The 24,283-nt window shown below is 38.6% G+C and overlaps 2 protein-coding genes across 2 annotated transcripts in view; both read left to right on the top strand.

Annotated features, from left to right (window-relative positions):
- Positions 1-522: 522 nt before the first annotated feature.
- LOC131248917 (thiosulfate/3-mercaptopyruvate sulfurtransferase 1, mitochondrial-like) overlaps positions 523-24,283 on the top strand; it is a 91,243-nt gene continuing 67,482 nt past the window's right edge. Inside the window, exons 1-3 of the mRNA XM_058249439.1 lie at positions 523-830; positions 21,915-22,097; positions 24,051-24,110. Coding sequence (XP_058105422.1) covers positions 729-830; positions 21,915-22,097; positions 24,051-24,110 — 345 coding nt within the window. The 5' untranslated portion in view covers positions 523-728. The remainder of the gene's footprint in view (positions 831-21,914; positions 22,098-24,050; positions 24,111-24,283) is intronic.
- LOC131248923 (uncharacterized) lies at positions 13,886-18,121 on the top strand. Its single transcript, XM_058249452.1, has 2 exons — positions 13,886-14,630; positions 17,653-18,121. Exons 1-2 carry the CDS (start codon positions 13,965-13,967, stop codon positions 17,758-17,760), a joined length of 774 nt encoding a protein of 257 aa, XP_058105435.1. The 5' UTR covers positions 13,886-13,964; the 3' UTR covers positions 17,761-18,121.

Genomic DNA, 24,283 nt, shown 5'->3' on the forward strand with positions numbered 1-24,283 from the left:
CCCTCACTACTAGCAGAGTCAGTGCGCTGAAATCGAATTCCGTACTGGGTAACCCAGTATCCTCTACCGTACTGAGTAAACATTGTTGAGCCCATGTGAATGCGGCTTATTCACACCGTTCATCTGTTTCTTCGGCTCATTTTAACGGTTGAACCCAGAATCAAACCATATCCAAGTGGACCATCACAGGAAACAGATGTGCACCATCAAAAACTTTCTAAGGCTCGCAGTGATGTTTATTTATCAATCCAACCTGTTCATAAGGTCACACATGGATGGAGGGTAAGCAGAAACATCAGCTTGCATACATACCGGGCCTTATAAGGTTTCGACGGTGGACATCATTATCCACACTGTTTTCTGTGGTGGGGTCCATTTGAGCTTTGGATATACTTTAATTTTAGGATCAACCCCTAAAATGAGCTGAAAAAACGGATGGACGGTGTGGATAAGCCACATACACTCATGGTGGGGCCAACAGAGTTTACTTAGAACGATAAAGCGTACTGGGTTACACAGTACGCAATCCGATTTCCAGTATGCCATCCACGTCAGTACTCTGTTGAGTTTCCGTAGCATTCTCCGTCAGGCGCCGCTCCGTCTATCGAAAACCGGAAGCTCTCTCCCCAGTGCCAGCTGTTTTTCCAGCGGTAGCCATGCTTGAATTCCTTCTCTTTGATTGAAAGAAAGAGAAACCTCACTCTATCCAATCTTCTATCTCTCTCTAAATGGCATCTGCCCTTCTGACGAGAACATTAACAGGACTCCGATCGATTCGATCTTCCTTGTCGTACCCACAGAAACCTTCAATCTGCACTTCTTTATTCAAGGCACATGCTCTCTCCAATATCTCTCCTCCAATTCTTTCTAGATTCTTTGATATCCGTGTCTTTCCTATTTTCTGGTTTTTTTTTTTTTGTGTTGGTTTTTCATTTGGTGATTGGTTTTATTAATGGATTCTTGATTTTGATCATTGACGAGTTTTAGATTGATGGGTTCTGGTATTTTTGTTTTCTGATGTTTTGATGATTGATGTGTTTGAATAATTGGTTTTTCTAGGTGAGTTCTTATATTTTTATATTTGTTTTTATGGTTGATGTACGGAGACCATTGGTTATCCTATCTAGGTGTTTTTCTTTTTCTGCCATCAAGAATGTCTGTATGAGGAATTGTGCTAGCATGAATCCGAACAAGTCAATTCATTGGCTCCATGATGGATGGTGCATGGCCAAAAAAAAAAAACTAGATAATCTGATTATCCTGTAAGTCCAACCAATGGCCATAAATGGACGGTTGGAACAAAAATGGTCAACTATTGAAGTTCAATGCCGGTTTGAACCAAGGTTCCAAACATGGTTACCTGAATCGCGTGTTTGACTTATTTGGGCTCGAATTCATTGCTTGCAGTTTGACCTATTCGGGCTCGAATTCATTGCTTGCAGTTTAATTCATTTTTCAATTTGTCTGATTTGCAGTTCGAGTTCACCTAGTTTGATATATTAGTGTGATGCTCTAGCTTGACATAGTTCGATCCTATTTTTATGGTCCATTGTTCCGAATTCAACAAAAAAAAAAAATGCCAATTAAGCAGAGGTCAGGATTTTTTTTAATTAATCTAGCTTTTTGACCATGACCTATCTACACTAGATCCTGCAATTTGGACGGTTATGATAAATGTGTGATCTTCATATGGATCGGCCAAACTATACACATTCTTTTTCATCTCACTGCATGAGAGTATACAATTTTTTAATGCATGTGTTGTCCATGTACTTTGTTGCAACACCAAGTAGTCTGCCAGAGTACATAATTTTTGGGTGCTTGTTGTCAATGACTTGCTAACTATTTAGCTCGCTTGCCCACATGGTAATACAAAGCCCCAATGCTACTCGAGTCAGCTTATTACCCACTTGCTCCACTAAGAACTAGCTAGGATGCAAGAAACTTGAGAGAACAAAAGAGAGTGGAATTGGAATGCTTGTATTGCACTATGTGTAGAAGCTTACAACTTTGGGGAGTGAGTCCTAATGAGGACTCCTTTGTACAGGCTTGTGAGCTGTCTAAATTAGTGCCCGCGAATAAACAAGATGTTTGACTTTGTTTATAGCTAGAGAAAGAGGTGCAACTATCCCCTTGAATGTGTGACTATTCTGCTCCTTCCATAGAGCACAAAGAACAACCATGAAGCACAACTGCCAAAGGACCTTATGCTTCTTTAGATTCTTTACAGTAATTATTAGGATTTTGCCATGTGGCATACATCTAATGGTCAAGATTGTTCAACAATCTTTCTAAACTCTTCCACACTTCCTGCTACTAAACTTACTAGAGAACTCCAAAATATTCTAGAGATCTCCATGCCGCTCTATGATGTTCTTGCCTTCTCTAAAATTGTCCACACTTCTCTAAGGGCCCGGTAGATTTCTCCACCTACCGCGAGAATGAAATAAAAACACCACTTATGATATTTTCCTGCCGTTTGAAAATTGATGCTATGAGCTGTTATTCATCCCTCGAAAACCGTGACAAAAATTGCAACTTCTCTGCTGAATCCATCAACCCTTGATTTGACACAAAGGCGACTTCCTGCTGAAGTGATTGATGATGGTTTCCATGGTCTATGAGACTACGGTTTCAGATGCTCCCTATCCCATTTATATAAGACAACGCATTTGTACAGCGAACTTTGGGGCCTTTCTTCCTTGTTGACAACGACAATGGTGGCCCTAGGTCCTATCTAGTACAAACATACAAGCAGGTGATTCTGTTGGTGGAGTCGGTTGGATTTGGACCTCTCTCTTCCTCAAATCCCATCACCTCCAAGATCACTGTCGAATAGTCGGCACAAACCTTCATGTACCCATAACAAGGTTTGATGTGCTTTTGCAATGGAACGTTGTAAGAATATCTGATTGCCACCACTGTGGAGGATGATGACTCGGTTTTTTCTAGACCTCTCCTCCTTCAAGGGCGTCGGAAGTTACTCATCCTATGAGATAATTTATTGTTCTCCCTATTGATGTTCTCTTCTATTTGATCGACATGCATGTTAATATCTCAACGATTTCAAGTGAAAATCATCTTCTAATATGATTTTTTGTAATCTTGTCATCTTGTGTGCGACTGGATTTGCAGTATTCCGAAACCGCTATCCTTCAACTTTGGCACCAACATTCCGATCGAGTTTCATAACAACATGGGTCTTGGTATGATGTCTAAGCATAACACTTTCTATGGTCCGCAATTACGTTGGTAATACGATTAAACAAACAGATTGATCTCGAGTCTATTTATCTATGGAACACCGTACTTTTTTATTTGACAATTACCTTTATTACCTTCAATGACCAAGCAATGGGGCTGGGTCATGATGATTTGTTATCATTTATATTTGTATCATCAAACATGTGTAGAGGACGTCAACAACCTTGGACATACTCTACCAAAACATGGAAAAAGTAATCATTATCACTTTACAACAAATTACCTAGGTAATCGAAAAATCAAACAGGCCTAAGTGTACCTTCAGACTACAGTTCAGGTAAAGCAAGATAGACCACAACTGGATTTGCCAAAATCAAGTGATTCCAATCGAACTAGATAGAACCTGTTCAACCCTTGGTTCTTTGCCCACTCGCTAAATGAACAATCAAGCGAATTTGCGTACTTAAATCCTATGGCAATACATAAGGCAGAGTACCTACGATAATTCACCATCATTTCAAGATTGGTGGTGACTCTTCAACCATGACATGGCATAGATGTACAACCATATAGACTGCCCAAATTGTTGACTCAATTAGTCAATTGTGGATGGAGCGCAATAAAAAACTTACACTCAGAAGATGCTAGTTACTCCCTGACTTTTCCCTTGGGATCTAGACCCGCTCTTAACCATATATTTGATTGCCATCAATTACATTGTCATGATTGCTTGATCAACCTGATTATAGAGATATGCTCCATTCACAATGTGCCCCACAATTTGAATGGTTTGGACAACCATACATGAATAGCACATGCGAAGAACCTGAATCACCACCATTGACGAAATGATGTGAAGTATCACAGGAGTCTAAACTATAGCAGCAGCTGCAGTGCATGAATTAAAAAATTGCATACTTTGATGAGATTCTGATCCTGTGGCAGAGCATATGGCAGCACGTACACTCAAAATGTGCATACGGGCAAGCATTCTTAGCACATTGTCGTGGGATGGATGCTAATGCAAGGACTTATCTGTTTCAGACTCATTTTGTACATAGGAAGCTTGTACATTATCTGTAGAAACTTCTAAAGCAGGCTATAGTATTAGCCTTTTAGGGCCTGTTTGATTTTCCGATTACCTAGGTAATTTGTTGTAAAGTGATAGTGATTACTTTTTCCATGCTTTAGCAGTGTCAGAGGTTATTAACTTTCTCTACACATGTTTGATGATGCAAATATAAATGGTAACAAATCATCATGACGCGTAGTCATTGAAGGTAACTGTCAAATCATTTTAAATAAAAAAGTATGGTGTTCCATAGATAAATAGACTCAAGATCAATCCGTTTGTTTGATCGTATTACCAACATAATTGCAGACCATAAAATGTGTTATGCTTAGACACCATACCAAGACCCATGTTGTTATGAAACTCGGTAGAAAGAAATTTTCAGAAAATCCAGATCCCACTAAATCCACACAGAGAAATGAGAATGATTGAAAAATGGTCGGGAGGCATAGAACTCGAACGGTACCCGTCACACGGTCGGAATTTTGGTGCCAAAGGTGAAGGACAGCGGTTCCGGAGTATTGCAGGTCTAGTCACACGATACACTGACAAGATTACAAAAAATCATATTAGATGACGATTTTCACAAAAAATCATCTTAAAAGACGATTTTCACTTGAAATCGTTTAGATCTTAACATGCATGTCGATCAAACAGAAGAGAACATCAATAGGGAGAACAATAAGTTATCTCACAGGATGAACCTTCTGACGCCATTGAAGAAGGAGAGGTTTGGCGGAAACCAGGTCGTCGTCCTCCAAGATAGTGGCAACTGAATGTTCTTACAACGTTCCACTCAGGGAGAACCAAATCGGTTACGTAATGGCTGAGTTTGATACGTAATACGGGGGTTGAAATGGTGACCCCCTATAGTCTTTGGCTCGGATCGACCGTTACAGGGGCCGCAACAGCCGTTACACCCCACAACGGCCATTACTAGGGCTGTACACGAACCGGGCTAGCCCGGTTAACTCGCTCGACTCGACTCGCCCGACCCGGAACTGAGTTCAGTCCAGGACGGGCCATTTTCTTCTACTCGAAACTGAGTTCGGGCTGAGTTCGAATAGGTCCCAGTTCGGCCCAACTCGGTCCGAAACCCGACTCGACCTGGCCCGACCCGGCCCGACTCGGCCATTTATATTATACATATATATATATATACATACATATATATATATATATATATATATATATATATAATCCTAAATCCTTACCCTAACCATTTGAGACAGAGAAGTGAGAACGCCGCCCGACCTGTGAACTTGCTGTAAGGTCTGAAACTGGCCCGAACTCGCCCGATTGCTGACCGGGCCGAGTTCGTGCTGGACATGTTGGCCCGGTGACTGGGCTGGGCTGGGTTTGGTTGGTGACCGGGCTGGGCCGGGTTGAGCCCAGTTTGACTCGGTTTGGCCCGATGTACACCCCTGTAATGGTAGCCCCCTAGTTTTTTGCTTGGTACGCCCCATAATGGCCATTACTGCCCAGTAATGGTCAAGGCGTAATTGTAAATAATTTTTTAAAAAAAGGCTAGTTATTATTATTATTATTATTTAAAATCTTTTTAAGTTGTGATTTTTCTCATTTTAGGCACTTTCTCTTCTAAATTATTTCCTAAACTATTCTACTACAAATTCCGACTACTCTTATAGCTTGAATTTGAGGATAAAAAAAGTTACTTCAAGGATTTTGTTGAATCGAAGCTCCGTGGGTCATTTTTCGAAAAATCTTCAAAAATAGGTATTTATATCTTTAAAAAAAAAATCTATATTGTTATGGTTAAATATGATGCGTTAGTAAAATTAGGACATATGAATGTGCATCTTATAGATTATGCAACTGATGTTCTTTTTCTTTTTTTCTTTTTGTATTTTTTTCGGATTATTTTCGGTCAATTTTTAAAATAATGGTTGAATATATTTTTTGTATTTACGAACTATTTTTGGCCTATTTTTAAAAATTAGGAAAAATCAATTTTTGTTCAATCTTTTTCTGTTTTAACAGTTGAATATGATGTGTTAATGATAGTAGAACATATAAATGTTCTTTTTTACAAATTATGCAACTGACTTAGCTTTTTTTTTTTTTTTTTTTTTTAAAAATAAAAATTTAAGGACTATTTTTCTGCCTATTTTAAAAAATTAGGAAAAATCAAATTTTGTTCAATGTTTTTCTGTTTTAACGATTGAATATGATGTGTTAATGATAGTAGAACATATAAACGTTCTTTTTACAGATAATGCAAATGATTTGGTATTTTTTTTTTGTATTTACGGACTATTTTCGGCCTATTTTAAAAAATTAAAAAATTATGTCTTTTTTTTTTTTTTCTTGTTTCATGATTGTATAAGAATGTGGTATTAATATGAGGTTCCATGATGTGCTTGAATGTCATATTGTCATTATTGAATCAATCTTTTAAAGTTTTTTTTTCCAAATTAGTGACTATATGTTTATATTTCCTTACTTTGGGCAGGTTTTGGAGCTTCGTAATCATAGGGTTTAGTACATAAATTTTTTATTGATTAGATTTAGAAGAAGGTAGGACATTATTTCATTACTCTATTTACAAGTTTCGAGATTTAATTAATTCATTCTCATATAAAAACTATATTTAGACATAGATAATCGAGTAAACTCTCACATATACTAAGAAAATGTCTGCCAACAAGGAAGTGAAGATATTGGAGACAACATTGTCAGAGGATAGGTGGTGGTAGGCACCAAATGAAGTGCAACTATTTTGATAGACTAATAACTGGTGGAATTACATGACTCAAACAACATTTGGCGGCACATTGAAAGGGTTAAGTTGCGGGATGTACTAGAGTGTTTAAAGAGATAATGATTTTGATGCAAGCCAGTTTGGATGAGTTGAAGGGGAATCGAGTTGCTGTGCAGAAGATGAAAGATGCGATTTTGAAGCGGCTCGACGGGAGGTGTTTGGTCCTGAATATATGGGCATTCGTGATGAAGAGATCATTGATTTTGATGAAGATTCAGATCAGAAAATAACTAAGCTAAAGGAGAGAGCGTTCACCTTGCTCGTGAAGTAGAAAAACGTCCACACATGTTTGGCAGGAGATCTATATGTGATACGATTTTTTTTTTTAAGGGGGGGAGGGGCAGTGCAACTGACAATGCAATTGCATTTGTAAGTTGGGGTAGGTTAGGTGGATTACGACGTATGTTTGGCAGTTGATGGGAGGTATCCTCACGTAATGCCCCTGTGGATGTGGATGTGGATGTGGAAGAAGATGAGCCAAGGAGATCCTCTATTGATCCAATCCTATTTAAGAAAGAATCAACTAACCAAAAGAAGATAAAACAAATGCAGAGTAAAACTTCCATTGAGAAGTTGGGTAGGGCAGCAACAAAGTTATTTATACATGCAATATACCCCCTAATGCGACCAATTCTTCATATTGGCAGGTGGTAATTGATGCAGCAGCATAAGCAGGTGAAGGAATTAAAGCTCCCATGGCTAGGGAGCTTAGGGGGAAATGGATAGATGCAGAGTATGTAAATGTGAAAGCATACGTAGCTACCTTTAAATCCATATGGTAGGCCATAGGATGCACGATCATATGCGATGGTTGGACTGGCCCAACTAGACGCAACATGATCAACTTTATGGTGTACTACCACTTGGGAACGCTATACCTTAAGTCAATTGATGCATCGGATGAAAGAAAAAATGCTACTTATATTTTTTCCCTAATGGATAAAATGGTTGATGAGATTGGATAGGAGAATGTGGTGCATATTGTAACATATAATGAAATAACATATAAGGCTGCAGGACAAAAGTTAATGATAAAGAGACCACATATATTTTGGTCACCATGTGCTGCCCATTGTATTGATCTTATATTGGAAGATATTTGGAAAAAGAAGAGCATTAAGGAAATGCAATAATGAGGAGGTTTACAAAGGGAAGAGAGTTGCTTAGGCTTGCGGCGATTAGATTTGCTACTAACTTTATAGCCTTGGAGAGTTTATACTAGCTTTTTTCAGGGCGTTACAATAGGACTATGCCAATTTAAAAAATTAAATAACTTAAAGATTAAATAAATCAAAACTAATCAGAGATCTCAACTGTAATAGTATTGAGAAATTGATTCAAACCTTATTTAAAGGACAACCTTACACCAAAAATAGATGTTTTAGGTAGGACAACCTAATTTCTTGAATATAATAAGGATTAAGATCGCAAACTAAAACAAGAGGAAAAGGAAAGAAAGCTAATTATTACAAGCATTCACCACATGTACATGAAAAGATTACAACCATTTAACACATATACATCACATACATTATTCACCACAAAACACCAGGAATTATAGTGGTTCGATTTGTACACAAACTGTTCTCAAACAACCACACCTACTCCACTCCCAATAATCACAACTCACGTGATATTGGCGTTCACTAATAATCAAGGTTTTCTTAGGTTCACCTTAAAACCTATACAGTTGTGACGCTGAGATTTTTTGGCTATCTTAGTCAAAACCAATACAGAGATTTTCTGGATATCTCAAGAAACCAAAAATGAATAAATAATACTTATCTTCTTCTGAAGACGCTCTTTGATGTAGCCCGTAGAACTGCTTCGCTTGATGTAGAAATGTTCAATGTCCAATAACACAATCAAGGCTTCTAGTTTCTAAATTGATTTTAAATTAATTCAAACCTTGGGTTACTTGTTTGAATTCCTTAGATCGCACAAGGAAGAGTATGTACTCCCTTTAAAACATAAGATTCATAAAAGAGATCAAGGAATTACAAAAACAAAAAGCTATTAAAAGATTTAAAATTATTGTGCTATAGCTTGAAGATGATGGGGACTTTTTTCTCTCAAAGTGAAGGCTTTTTATGGCTTTTCTGAATTAATTAGAATGAGAAAAGACCTCTATTTATAGGCTGAAAATCAGTTGCTTCAACTGGTCTAAGGTCTCCTTCGACTCGTCTAAGAATCAACCAAATTTCAAATTTTGGGCGCGATCGGATTAAACTATCCTTCGACTGGTCGAGGGAGCACAAAATCAGTTGCTGGAGTTCGAGTCAAGCTCCCTTCGATTGGTCGAGGGTGTGCCCACGACTGGTTGAGCACCCTGCTCGACTGATCGAGGAACTACTAGAAAAGTCCATTTTTGACTTTGAATCTTGGACTAGTCAAAGTATTTCTTGGACTGGTCGAACCAGAGCTTGGACTAGTTGAACCAAAGCCTAACCAAAGTATAAAAAACCCGTGTATGTTTAGCATATGAAAGGACCTACGTCTAAGGTCTTTCTAGGGTCAATTATACCTGAAATTATTAGACATTGAAGTATATACCTTGAAGTTTCTACTTGAATCTTCAATAGCGTTCAGTGGATCTTTTACTTGAAGTAAACTTGAAGTTGTAGCTTGATCTTGAACTTGAAGTGAAGTAGAACTCAAACTTGAAGTAACCATCTTCATGTCTTGTACTTTTCAACTTCATGTGTTGATCTTGAAGGTGAACTTTCCATCACATGAATGAGTCACACTAGAAGCTGTTTTGTCCCATCGAAATTTAACAAATAATGGTGCTTTATACAACACAACACTTACAAGAGTTGAGTGAGATGTTCGCTTCTCGAGATTGGCTCAACACAAAATATGAGAAGAAGACATCAGGGACACCGATTGTGGTTGTGATGACCATAAGGGACAACCAATATTGGAAGAAGGTCCAAAATATCCTAAAGGTGATGAAGCCACTAATGCGGGTACTCCGTCTTGTTAAAACTGATGAAGCACCTACCATGAGCTTCCTCTATGATACATGGAAAAAGCAAAGCTGGCAATTCAACACGAATTTTCAAATTGGGAGGTCTACTGGAGGATGATCGACAAGAGATGGACAAGACAACTCCATCACGAACTTCATGCAACAGGTTACTATCTAAATCCTAGATACAAATATGCCCAATCATTTGTTGCAAATGATGAGGTTCGTGTCGGGCTGAAGAATGTGATAAAGAGATTAGAGCCTGACTTAGATATGTAAATAAAGGTGTTGAATGAATTGGATAATATGGAAATTGCCAGGGTAGCTTTGGAGATACTTTTGCACAACATGCAGTATCTAGGTTGTCACCTGCTGAATGGTGCATCTCTCCAAAAATTTGCAGCAAGAGTTTTGAGGCAGACATCTTCCTCTAGGACTAAAGGAACTGGAGTTGTTTTGCACTTATTCATTCGAAAAATAGGAATATGTTGCAAACTAGGACGTTGGATAGACTTGTCCTCATGCACTACAACATAAGGCTAAAAATGTAGTGACATCATAGGAGCATTACTGCAGCAGCCGTTGGTGACCCAAACTATTGTCCAATAAACTTGGACAATATTTATGAGGAGGATGATCCGCTTCTACCTTGGTTGGAAGCAAGAGAAAAACAAATAGAAGATGATAGTGAAGAATTGGAAGTGGATGATCCAATGATACGCACGACGTAGCAAGAGAGTCATGCAACTATGTTGGATCGAGAAAGATGGGCAAATTTCATGCAAAGTCCAGCTCAACGGAAGAGTACGAGCAGTAGTAACAGCGAGACCGAGACAGATGATCATGGTAATGATGGTGATGATGCACCTGATGTTGGTCCCACTTTTGGTGTTGCTCGGCACACAGGCATACAACTGTCTACAGATCGTGAGGTTGATGAGCATTGACAGGATACGCTAGGTCGGACTTATGAGTCTACTGAGTCACGATATAGACAACGGGAGGAGGCTGGCTCCAGTGGTGCACCATCGAGAGGTCTGGACGACCAGCAACAGGCTCGTGGTCCTGAGCATTATGAATATTCTTACGACCAATGGGATTATATGGAGCCTATTCCGTCACATTCATTTTTGAGTAGTCTTGATCCACATGTTCCATATGATTACAGATATCCAGATCCAAATCCAAATTATTCACAATAGCCCAAGTACGGGCACTAATATGACTATTCGACGGGCACTGGTAGATATCTTTACTCAGGGTTGGAGTTGTTGCCTAGTTAGGATCAGTCATCCTCTGGTTTTATTGACTTGATCTTTTCCTCTGGCACGGGATATTATGGATATACAACACCTACTCTACAACCGCAGCCTGATGATGACGAGGACGTGGAAGTCGAGCAACCACAACAAAGCAGATTTTCATTTTGGTGGTGACTCGTGAGTTTTATTAAGGTAAGTATTTTTTTTTTTTTAACATTATTTACATTTAAGGTAAGTATTTCTATACCCATTAACCACACATTCATTGACACTACTGAACTTGTGCTTAAAATAACTCCTCTGACAACCAATCAAGTAATCCTTAATCAAGTTGCAGGGAAGTAAATCTAACACTACTAATTTTTTCTTCTTTTTATATCTTGAAGATGACAGGACGGGAATTGCAAGAGAGGAGAAATCTCTAGCATGTTCAAGACTTTAAATAGAATAAAGTAAACATCGTAATTTATATAAGTCCTCACCTCACACTCCTCAAGGATAGGTATGTAATGTAGATTTGTAGAGTAAGTTATGGAAAATAATAGAAAACACCTACAAATGTGAGATATTTTGAAATTAAATTCATTCTAATATATCTATCATTAGCATTAGATAGTTAGAAAATTAAATCTATGAGTTTTGCAGTCAATTCCAAGCTGTCAGGTTCATAAATTCATCAAACCACCCGATACAGCTTTCTCACCAAGGAGCAGACTATTACATCACCATAAATACATTCAAAATTATAAATGAATACATATTTGGAATATTTAGAATTTTCTAGATTTTTTATTTTTCATTTTCCTAAGAAAAAAAAAAATCTGACTGTTACAAGGGGCGTATTGGCCGTAACGGCCGATACGCCCTATAACCGTTTCGATAACGATGGGCACCATTACACCCACTGTTACCGCAATGGTACACCTTGGTTCCACTGCAAAGCACATCAAACCTTGTTATGGGTACATAAAGGTTTGTGGCAATTATTTGACAATGATCTTGGAGGTGGTGGGATTTGGGGAAGAGAGAGGTCCAAATTCGATCGACTCCACCTACGGAATCACCTGCTCGTATGCCTGTACTGGATATGATCCAGAGCCACCGTTTCCGTCGTCGGCAAGGAAGGAAGGCCCCCAACTTCGTTGTACGAATGCACTGTCTTATAGAAATGGGATAGGGAGCATCTAAAACCATACTCTCGCAGACCATGAAAACCATCATCAATCACTTCAGTAGGAAGCCACCTTCATGTCGAATCCTTCTGGATTATGCTCAAGGGTTGACGGATTCAGGCAGAGAAGCTGCGATTTCTGTCACGGTTTTCAAGGGATGAATGCTCATGGCCTAGATTTTCAAATGGCAGGAAAATATCAGAAGTGGTGTTCTTACTTCATTTTCACTGTAGATGGAGAAATCAAGCAGGTCTTTAGCATTTTAGGTATACGTGATACAAAATATTTGAACGTATCATATCATATTGGGACCATGATACAGAGGGATGGCAAAAATGAATTTGTGTAGTTGAACTCCAGAGGGTTGGATAAGGCTTAGATGATGATGATGATGATCATATCGCATTGGGAATGCATCATGATAATCTCATTGCGTAATAAACAAAAGACGGTGGCATCACGGATGTGACAATGTATTGGAAGGTACTATTTGCATCATACATTCCAATAAAGATGCATATTATCAGAATATATGGATAATACATTCCTCACCAAATAAATTTGATGAAATTCAATGTTACATCAAGATTTACAATATCAGAATGTAATGTATCACATTGGATATGTACTTCAAAATATTTATACTTGAGTAACATTTTGAACCTTGGTTTCGAATCGTTGGGCTGTCTCATTAGTGTGCTCTTTTGGCCAAGACCTTATCCTCAAAGGGACCATTATTTGACCGGTATGGATTTACTTGCTTTCCATGTGTATGGTGTGTTAGTAGGATAGACACCATACTTACCATAAATAAATTGTACAGTTATTTAGGAAACAGATCTGTAAATATCTTTCCTGAATTAGGGGATATAGATGCTGCTGTAATTAGGGGATATAGATGCTGTAATTAGGTGATATTATGTTGTAATTAGGGGATATAGATGCTGTAATTAGGTGATATTATGATGTAATTAGGGGATATAGATGCTGCTATAATTAGGGGATATAGATACTGTAATTAGGAGAGATTATGTTGTAAATAGGGGATATAGATGTTGCTATAATTAGGAGATATTATGCTGTAATTAGGGGATACCGTAATTAAGGGATATATTGTAATTAGGGAAAATGATTTCTATATAAGAAAAGGACCACTCGATTGAGGGTCATTGAGCAAATCTGACATGGTATCAAAGCTACTCTCTGCAACCTTGTCTTTGGTCCAATTTTCGTGGTTCTAGGCTTTGGTTTTCTGGTTTCTTGGGTGCGGGTTTTGGTTTGCAGTTTTTTTGGTACATTTCGAGAGATTCTAGTTATGGCTAACAACTCCAACTTAGAAGTCTTTCAAACTCGGTTTATAGGGAAGAATTATGCTGCCTGGGAGTTTCAGTTTCAACTTTTTGTCATAGAAAAGGAGTTGTGGGGTCATGTTGATGGGAGTGATCCAGCACCTACCGATCCTACGACGTTGGTTCAATGGAAGGTGAAAGATGCTCGCGTGATGACTTGGATTCTTGGGTCTATTGATCCACTGCTTATACTCAATTTAAGGCCGCACGAGACGGCTAAATCGATGTGGGAGTACTTGAAAAAGGTCTATCATCACGATCATTCCGCTCGGCGATTTCAGTTGGAAACTGATCTTGCTGCCTATTCCCAAGGTACACTCTCTGTTCAGGAATATTTCTGTGGTTTTCAGAATCTTTGGGCTGAGTTTTCCGACATTGTGTATGCCGACGTGTCGGCCGAGTCCCTCTCTGTTGTTCAAGCAGTCCATGAAGTTAGCAAAAGAGACCAGTTTTTAATGAAACTAAGGCCAAAATTCGAGTCTATTCGCTCTAACCTGATGCACAGGGATCCTTCACCATCTCTTGACATGTGTTATGGAGCACTTCTTCGAGAGGAACAACGTCTTCTTACTCAATCTTCGCTTCCGCAAGAGAATGCTGTCACATACGCTGCTCAAGGCAAAGGGAGGGTTCGAGACATGCGTACAGTTCAATGCTACAGTTGCAAAGATTATGGGCATATTGCTGCCCATTGTGCTAAAAAGTTCTGCAACTATTATAAACAGAAGGGGCACATCATCAAAGAATGCCCAACACGTCCTCAAAACCGACCCGTGAATGCTTATCATGCTACTGCTACTGGCCACACTTCGGATGGGGTAACCAGCACTCAAAATCTCGCTCCAGTGTCATCTTCCACTAGTGCTACACCTGCGCTTACACCAGAAATGGTGCAGCAAATGATTATATCGGCATTTTCCGCTTTAGGCCTGCAAGATAAGGGTACTATACGTACTATACCCTCTCAATCTTGGCTTGTTGACTCCGCTGCATCCAATCACATGACCTGTTCTCTTGATATGCTTAGTAATGTTCGTAAGTACACTGGTTCTTCTAATATTCAAGTTGCTAATGGCCATCGTTTACCGATTACTGGGGTTGGTGATATCGCACCATCACTTACTAATATTTTTGTATCACCTGGGCTTTCTACGAGTCTTATCTCGATTGGACAATTAGTGGATGATAATTGCAATGTTCAGTTTTCTCGTGATGGTTGTCATGTGCAGGATCCAGTGTCGGGGAGGACAATAGCGAAGGGGCCTAAAGTTTTGAGACTGTTTCCATTATACTTTTCCATTCCTAGCATTTCTTTGGCTTGTACTACTATCTCCAATAATTGTGAAGTATGGCACAAACATTTAGGCCATCCAAACAATGTTGTTTTATCTCATTTGCTGAATTCTGGTTCGTTGGGAAAAAAAGATTCTTCTTTGCCTCATGCTTTGTCTTTTGATTGTTCTACGTGTAAAATTGGAAAAAGTAAGATTCTTCCCTTCTCTTCTTCCGGGTGTAGGGCAAAGAATTGCTTTGACCTTGTTCATAGTGATGTATGGGGCATTACTCCTGTCATTTCTCATGCTCATTATAAATATTTTGTGACCTTCATAGATGACCATAGTCGGCATACTTGGGTATATTTTCTGCGCTATAAGTCTGAAGTTTTTGCTGTTTTCAAATCGTTTTTAGCATATGTTGAGAATCAATTTACCACTAGCATTAAGACTTTACGATCTGATTCTAGTGGAGAATATATGTCTCATGAATTTCTTGAGTTTCTTCATCACAAAGGAATTGTTTTTCACCGCTCATGTCCTTATACGCCTCAACAGAATGGCGTGGCTGAGCGCAAAAATCGACATTTGTTAGATATTGCTAGGACCTTATTATTTGCATCTTCTGTTCCTCCTAAATTTTGGGTTGAAGCTTTAGCTACAGCAGTATACTTGATTAATAGGTTGTCTTCTAAAGTGCTAAATTTCAACTCTCCATTCTATCGTCTGCATAAACAGCACCCTAGCTTTCTTGACTTATACACTTTTGGCTGTGTCTGTTTTATGCATCTACCTCCGCATCAACGTCACAAACTCTCTGCGCAATCTGTGAAATGTGTCTTTATGAGATATAACTTATCTCAAAAAGGATTTGTGTGCTATGATGCTTCTTCCAATAAATTTCATATATCTCGTAATGTCGTTTTCTTTGAGCATCAATATTTCTTTCCTAGTTCTATTACATCATCTCCTGCAGTTTCTTTTCTTCCTCACTTCGATGATTTGATGTGCCCTCCTGAATGTTTCAAGCCTGGTTTTGTGTATTAACGCCGTCAACCAACTCTACCCCCTCCTGAGTCTAATCTGCCACCTGATCCTGTTTTGCACCCTCCTCGACGATCTGGCCGTACTTCTCATCAACCGGATAGGTATGGTTTCCCTCATACCTCCTTCACGGCTACCTTATCAACTGTGTCGATTCCTAATTCTTACTCACAAGCTGATAAACATGAGTGTTAGAGAAAGGCTATGCAGGAAGAACTTCAAGCTTTTCAAGAAAATCAGACTTGGGACTTGGTCCCTTGTCCTTCTCATGTCAAGCTAATTAGGTGTAAGTGGGTTTTTTTTTGTGAAACTTCGACTTGATGGGTCTGTGGACCGTTATAAGGCTCGTTTGGTTGCCCTTGGTAACCGCCAGGAGTATGGGGTTGACTATGAGGAGACCTTTGCTCCTGTCGCTAAAATGACAACTGTGCGTACTATTATTGCCATTGCAGCCTCTTAGGGATGGTCCCTTTGCCAGATGGATGTGAAGAACGCATTTCTTCATGGTGATTTACAGGAAGATGTTTACATGACACTTCCTCCTGGCCTCTGCTCGTCGTCGACGTCGAATGTGTGTAAGCTGAAGCGCTCTCTGTATGGTTTGAAACAGGCTCCCCGGACCTGGTTTGATAAGTTCCAGGCTACCTTACTTCGATTTTCTTTAATCCAAAGCCAGTATGATTCTTCTTTGTTTCTTCGTACGACTTCTGTTGGTATCGTTCTTCTTCTGGTTTATGTCGACGACATTGTCATCACTAGGACTGATTCTGCCCTCATTGATCAACTCAAGTGGCATCTTCATGATTCATTCCATATGAAGGATCTTGGTCCTCTCCGATATTTCCTCGGTTTGGAAGTTCAGTCCGATTCCTCTGTGGTTTTCCTGCATCAGCATAAATACACGGAAGACTTGATTTCCTTTTCTGGTTTGCAGGACTCCTCTTCCGTGGATACCCCTTTGGAAATGAATGTCAAGTATCGACGTGAGGAGGGGGATCTCCTTCCTGATCCCATGGTGCTTCGACAGTTAGTTGGTAGTCTCAATTATCTCACTATTACACAACCTGACATCTCCTTTGTTGTCCAGTAAGTCAGTCAATTTATGCAGTCTCCTCACCACCTTCATCTTGCCACGGTCCGCCGAATTATTCGATATCTTCGAGGTTCCTCTCATCGTGGCTTCTTCTTCTCTACCGGTACTCCTCTTCGCCTTGTGGCTTTTAGTGATGTTGACTGGGCAGGATGTCTTGATACTCGGCGGTCTATCACCAGGTGGTGTATGTTTCTTGGTGATTCACTTATCTCTTGAAAGAGTAAGAAACAGGATCGTGTTTCCAAATCTTCGACCGAGTCCGAGTACCGTGCCATGTCGGCAGCCTACTCGGAGATTATGTGGCTCCGTGGCTTACTTGCTGAAATAGGTTTTCCTCAGTCTACTTTCACTCCTCTTCATGCTGATAATACGAGTGCTATTCGGATTGCTACCAATCCCGTCTATCACGAGCGTACCAAACATATCAAGGTGGACTACCATTCTATTCGGGAAGCTGTTGATACTCGGGTTATCTCTCTTCCACATGTCTCAAGCGACCTTCAGATAGTGGACGTCTTCACCAAAACTATGACATGACTACGTCATCAGTTTCTTGTTGGCAAATTGATGCTTCTTGATCGACCGGCATCAATTTGAGGGGGGATGTTAGTAGGATAGACAACATACTTACCATAAATAAATTGTACAGTTATTTAGGAAACAGATCTGTAAATATCTTTCCTGAATTAGGGGATATAGATGCTGCTGTAATTAGGGGATATAGATGTTGTAATTAGGTGATATTATGCTGTAATTAGGGGATATAGATGCTGTAATTAGGTGATATTATGCTGTAATTAGGGGATATAGATGCTGTAATTAGGAGAGATTATGTTATAAATAGGGGATATAGATGCTGCTGTAATTAGGAGATATTATGCTGTAATTAGGGGATACCGTAATTAAGGGATATATTGTAATTAGGGAAAATGATTTCTATATAAGAAAATGACCACTTGATTGAGGGTCATTGAGCAAATCTGACATGGATGACTTGTGTATGAATTTCATCTTCTATACTCTGCTAGAGGATGGCATGATTCCTTGTGTTTGATCCATTTGTTTTCTTTGGTGGGTTAACTTCAAATGGTGATTTTATGTAGAGAAATGTGTTCCAGCATTAATAAATGTGTTCCGTTGGCAGGATTTGGTTTTCTGATTGATCTGTTTTGATCATTGGGTTTTCTTCTAATTGATAGTTTAAATGATTGGTTGGCCCATTTGGATTTCTAATGGTAGGATTAGTGTCTGTAGTTCTATTTTCTTGATGGATATTGCTTTTTAATGCTACTTTACGTTGGCTAATGTGTCATCATGCACAAGTTGATCCCGGGTTTTTCTACTTAGTGTATTTTGATGGTTGATTCCTTAAGGTGGTTCTAATTGACATCTTCAAATGCTTAGTTTTCATATGTGGATTTTTTTTCTTCTTCAATTTTTTGGTATTACGGTGTTTCAGTTATCGATATTCATTCATGGGTTTATTGATTGAGTTATTATCTTGCATCAAGCAATGCATTTCCTTGTATGCATTGAATGTGGGTGTTGATTTTCTGATTCATGATCGTTGATAATAGGTATTAGATATTCTAGTTTTGCATCCTGTTTTTGCTTGAGGGTTGAAAACTCTTTCTAGAAGCAATGCAATAGCTAGTCACAAGCCCGTTGATAGGAGTAGGTATCAGGTGGGCAGCTGGTCATGGAAACTTTTTGAAGTAGTCATGAAATTTGTTTTGTTACTGCAAAGAGAGCCAATGAGAGTGCCATACCTTGAGAAAAGAGGGTATAATGGGATCTTGTTCATGCATCAGGAATGCATACCTTTGTATTTATCTGTCCTCAAATAAAATTGTTGTCGTTCCTAGCAGTGTTCGAACTATCGGTATCACTACAAGTTTCACTGGCTAGGGATACAGAAACAATATCGATATCGCCAATAAGCAGAAATGTGGGGAAACATGGGAAAATTGGTGGAATTTTCAGCAAAACTTCTGGAGATGTTAAAATGTACATATTTGCATATTTAGAAATTAAAAAAAAAAAAAAAAAAAAAACCCATACATAACAAGTTTTCCATTTAATGGGCCTTAAAAGCATGTGTTGTTGTAAGAAATCAGTCCAACCATCTAACCTTTCATCCAAACATCCATCGATATTGCAAAATATCTACACATGATATTTTACCAAGAAATTATCAACAATTGGAAATGAAACGAAGAATCGTGGTCTCAATATCGTGAATGTTGCGATGTCGATAATATCGAGATATTATCATTATTATCAATGAGAGATTGAACACCGCATACAACCATGTGCCCATGAAAAGAAAAATTGAAATAATTTTTTTTTCTAATAAACAAAATTTTGTTGATATCAATAGGTTGGCGATATTATTGAAATATCTTCGATACACTTATGATACAAGCATTACCTAGAAGCATTACTTAGAATTTACATAGTCGAAAATATTGGTGATACATTGGCGATATTGATGCATTGGCAATATAAGTGACACCTAGAATTTACATAGTTGGAAATATTGACAATTACATTAGTAATACTGATACGTTGGCGATACTTAGCGATATATTGCTAATACCTAGAATTTCTGATACTACCAGCGTTATCGGTATCGCTACCAGTATTATCGGTATCGGTGATTTGGAGATAAAGATAATATCGGAGATAATTCGAACAGTGGTTCCTGGCTAGTCAAATTTCAAGTTTGCTTGAGAAAGATAACTGTGTTCTGTTGGTGCAAATTTTTTGTACTGATTATTTTATTGAGATAAACAGTTGTGACAGTTTGATTCGTTTCAAGTGATCCTTTTCTTTTTCCTTATGGCTATTTAATTTTTGAAACTAATGTATTTTTCTATTTCCTTCAGTGCTTATCAATTTTAAGATTTGCACAGACTATTGTGTTTGCTTCATTGGAGTTTCTCTTCTGATCATTGTGCTTAGATAATAGGTTTCTGTGATCTACTTGTTTTTCTAGGTTGTTGATTTTGCATAGATAAGTGGGTTTTGTTGCTGGGTTTGCTTTTTCTGGTTACTATTTTTAGATTGACAGTGTGCTTTGTAGGGCCTTGATTTTTTTGTTTGGATTTTGATGCGTTCAAATGGTCAGTTTTGCTTTTTGCATTTTTATTTTTGTAACTAATGTTGTTATGTATGTTTTTAGTAGGGCTATTCATGAGTCAAGCTAGCTTGAAAAACTCGCTCGACTCGGCTCGAATCAGCTCGGCTTGAATGACCGATTCAGGCCGAGTCAAGCTAATTATTTGAAGCTCGAGTTGAGTTTGAGCCGAGTTCGACTAGGGGGCATTTCAACTTGACTCAACTCGACTTGAAGCTCGAACTCGAGCTTGACTCGACTCGATTAATAAATATATTAAATATTATATATTATATATTATAATATATATATATATATATATATATATATATTAATATAAGTTTTAAGTTTTAACTTAAAAAATAAAAAAATAATTAAAAAAAAAACCTAGAGTCTCTACCCGACCGCACGCACCCCCTTTCCCTTTCCTCTCTTTCTCTACCCGCTGCCAACCGGACGCCCGCCCAGACCACCACCACCAGTTTTCATTTCAGCTCCACAATAGTATGATTTCAATCTCTTAAGATCTACTTCTTGGGCGAGAAACCCAACCCAAGAAATCCGAGATAGGTTATTTTCAGATTTGTTAGAGCTTCAAGGAAATCCAATGATTTGATTGGCTAGAGCTCTTTACTTGGATTTCTGATCTGTGTTATGCTTTGTTTCTTTTTTAGTACTTGGATTTCTGCTGGTGGAAGAAGATCAAGAACAGATCGGTTCTTACAGGTTTCCTCATCTGATTTGAAGCTTTGTTTGGTTTTTTCATCGGGTTTTGCTTTGATTCTCCTAAGATTTTTGAATTTTTCATCAATGGAGGATCAAGAACAGAATCCATTACTCTCTCACCCAACAAGCTCGAGCTCGACTCGACTCAAACTACTAGCTCGACTCGAACTACTAGCTTGACTCGAACTCGACTCGACAGCTTTGGCAAACAAGCCAAGCTTCAATGTTGAACTCGAGGACGAGCTCGAACTCGAGTACAGCATGGACAAGCCGAGCCAAGCTTGGCCCACCTCGACTCGACTCGGCTCGATGCCCACCTCTAGTTTTTAGTGATAACCAATTTTAATTGTTATTTTGTATTTTCTTTACATGCTGGGAATTCTATTTTCTGATGAATGTGCCAGGTTAATAGGTTTTAGAAATCCTCGTTGTTTCCGAGTTATTGATTTTGATGGCTGCAGTGCATCTACTTGGATTTTCTTTGTGGGTTTTGACTTTCTGATTGTTTTGTTTCAGTTGTTTAGATTATTGGGTCTTTTTCAACTCTTTGTTTAACTGATGTGTTGAATGCATTTATAAAATCAGGCTCCTACCTGTTCGTGTTTGTGTAATTGTTCCTCTTCTTCTTTGGAGGTGTTTACTGGAAACACCTTTTTTTGTAGTGGTGCTGTTGCTATTTCTTTGGAAGCTTAAAGCATGCAACTTTTTATTTACTTTTCCCTGTCCAATCTATAGCTGTGTAGCCAGTATCTCTTCTAAAGTCACAAATCCTTCGACTTTTGATATGTTTAAACATTTAAATTTCCTTTTTCTTGACATTTTTGCTGCATTGATCAATGCTTTGCAGGGAAAACCATTTTACGCTGGTGCTGGCTTTGTCTCTTTAGCACATCCAACTTCTGGTTTGGTTCGTTGTGCCCTGGCTTCATCAAGTGGCACAAGAGCTTTTTCGATCCAATCCATGGCATCTAGTGAACCTGTTGTTTCAGTTGATTGGCTGCATGCCAATCTCCGGGATCCTAATGTGAAGGTACCTAACCACCACTGTTTTTTTTTCCCTCATAGATAAGCTGCTATGATGTCTCTTGCTTTTTTATAAGTATCCAGTGCTAGGTGCTAATATCTTAGTTATCAGGTATGTAAGACCCTTAACAAGTCACATACGTATGAGATCCAAACTGTTCATATATTGTACCCTATGGTGGATACACCTTATGTCTGAAATCACAACAACCAGATGATCATAGCCATTGGTTGTGTGATTGTTTCTCCCATTGAACACCTGCCATTAGTTGGACTTTTTCGAAGTTTCCATGTCTAATTGTCAAGGATCCTTCAACCAGCTGCTAGGATCATCCGATCTCTGTGATTTATTGCTAGAAACCATCCAGTACCATGATAAGGGCCAAGAGATGAAAGGTCCAGAGCTTGTACATGTGTACATGTATGGGTATTGAATGCTGGATAACTAAGATAATACTAATATCACTGCATCCTCCCTTTTATTGATATGTTGTTTGAGTTTATTTTTTTGAAAGATGAAGATATTAGTAGGGCCAAAGGCCAAAAAACTAGAAAACAAAACAACAAAGAACAAAGAAACAAAAGCAAAAGAAACAGAACCCTACAATCAGGGAACTCAATCCCTTATATACAAATCCCAGGGGTGACTTAACACTTCGAAAGCAATGGTTATTCCTTTCTAACCAAACTGACCAAAGGGAATCAATCAGTGCAACCCTCCATCTTGATTTCCTCATACAGCCTCCCCCTCCGACATGCCATGTTCGATAAAGAGAGTTGATCGAACAAGGCATCACCCAAGACATATTGGCCAATCGAAGAATGCCCGACCATACGATGGTGGAGAAGGAACAATGTATTAACAGGTGGTCAAACTGACTCCTCTATGCTCAAAGGAGCATGTGTTAGGAATATAAAGCTCCCTATTTGGAGGTTGTCAATGGTCAGGATCCAGCTTCTCCCAGCCAGCCATGCAAAGGCTGCAACTTTTGAGGGAGCCCTGTAGAACCATAGCTTTGCCGTATGGAAGTCGTCTCCTCTCTGGCCTTCTCCCATAAGCTTTATAAAGACTTCATGGAGAAAATCCCAGATTTGCTGAAGCTCCAAACCAGCGAATCTGGAAGACCTTGAATTGGCTGGAACCCCTGAAGAAGGGACAGGAGGTTCAACAATTTGATAAATTCCATATCATTCAAGTTCCTACAACAAGGGGGCACCCAAATTCCTCCAGATTCCTAAAAGAAGAAGCACTGGAATAATTTTGTGTACTTCTTTATCTCTTGCAAATTGAATTACATTTTTGTACTTATTGGAAATAAAGACATTCCATCTTTTGCATTAGTAAAACTAGCTTTAATCATGAATGACACTTTTGCCTTTGAAGGTGTAATCTTTTAGGCCCTGTTTGTAGATGCCTGAAAATGAATTCATCTCATTTTAGCTAATAGTAGTTTATGTATTAGGGATCTCAATCTCTAATACATAATGATTTCATGTTAACATTAATTATGTATTAGAGATCTAATTAGTGATTAAGATCTCTAATACATAAATACTGTTAACTAAAATGAGATGAACTCATTTTTAGGCATTGACCAAACATGGCCTTGGGTTTTGCATGAGAAAGTTCTGTTCAGTGTGTTCAAAATTATAGATGATAATAAACTCTCTGGTTATTATTTGCATTTTAGAGTCATCGCCATCCATCATAATAATCTTAGCCTTGTCCCAGCTTCTTAGGGTCTGCTTCAAGGATCTTTTTTTTTCTTGGTTGCCAAAATTCCTATCTAGGACCCTATCTTGTGTGAGTGAAAAAGCCATCATGTCCATTATCACCACCTCTACCATGGTCCTGTTAGAGTATCTAAGGTAAATTAATGGAATCTTGCAAATACGAATGAACTGAATGAATCATATTTATCATCTACATTCTGACTGTTGCGTTTTCTTATTTCTTCAGGTTTTGGATGCTTCCTGGTACATGCCTGACGAGCAGCGAAATCCACTTCAAGAATATCAGGTGATGACTTTTGGTTGCTTTTTCTTTCTAAACCTTTTCATACTTGGTGTGTTTTTCTTATCAGTTTTCTTTTACAAGGTCAATTTTTGTTTCCTCTGTTGCTTATGATTTGCAATACCTGCCAGCAAGCAATTGAGTAGGGGTTTTATTGTGGTGCTTGTAAGCCTTGTAGC

The sequence above is a fragment of the Magnolia sinica genome, chromosome 1 (assembly GCF_029962835.1).
Source record: "Magnolia sinica isolate HGM2019 chromosome 1, MsV1, whole genome shotgun sequence".
NCBI classification, from domain to species: Eukaryota; Viridiplantae; Streptophyta; class Magnoliopsida; order Magnoliales; family Magnoliaceae; genus Magnolia; species Magnolia sinica.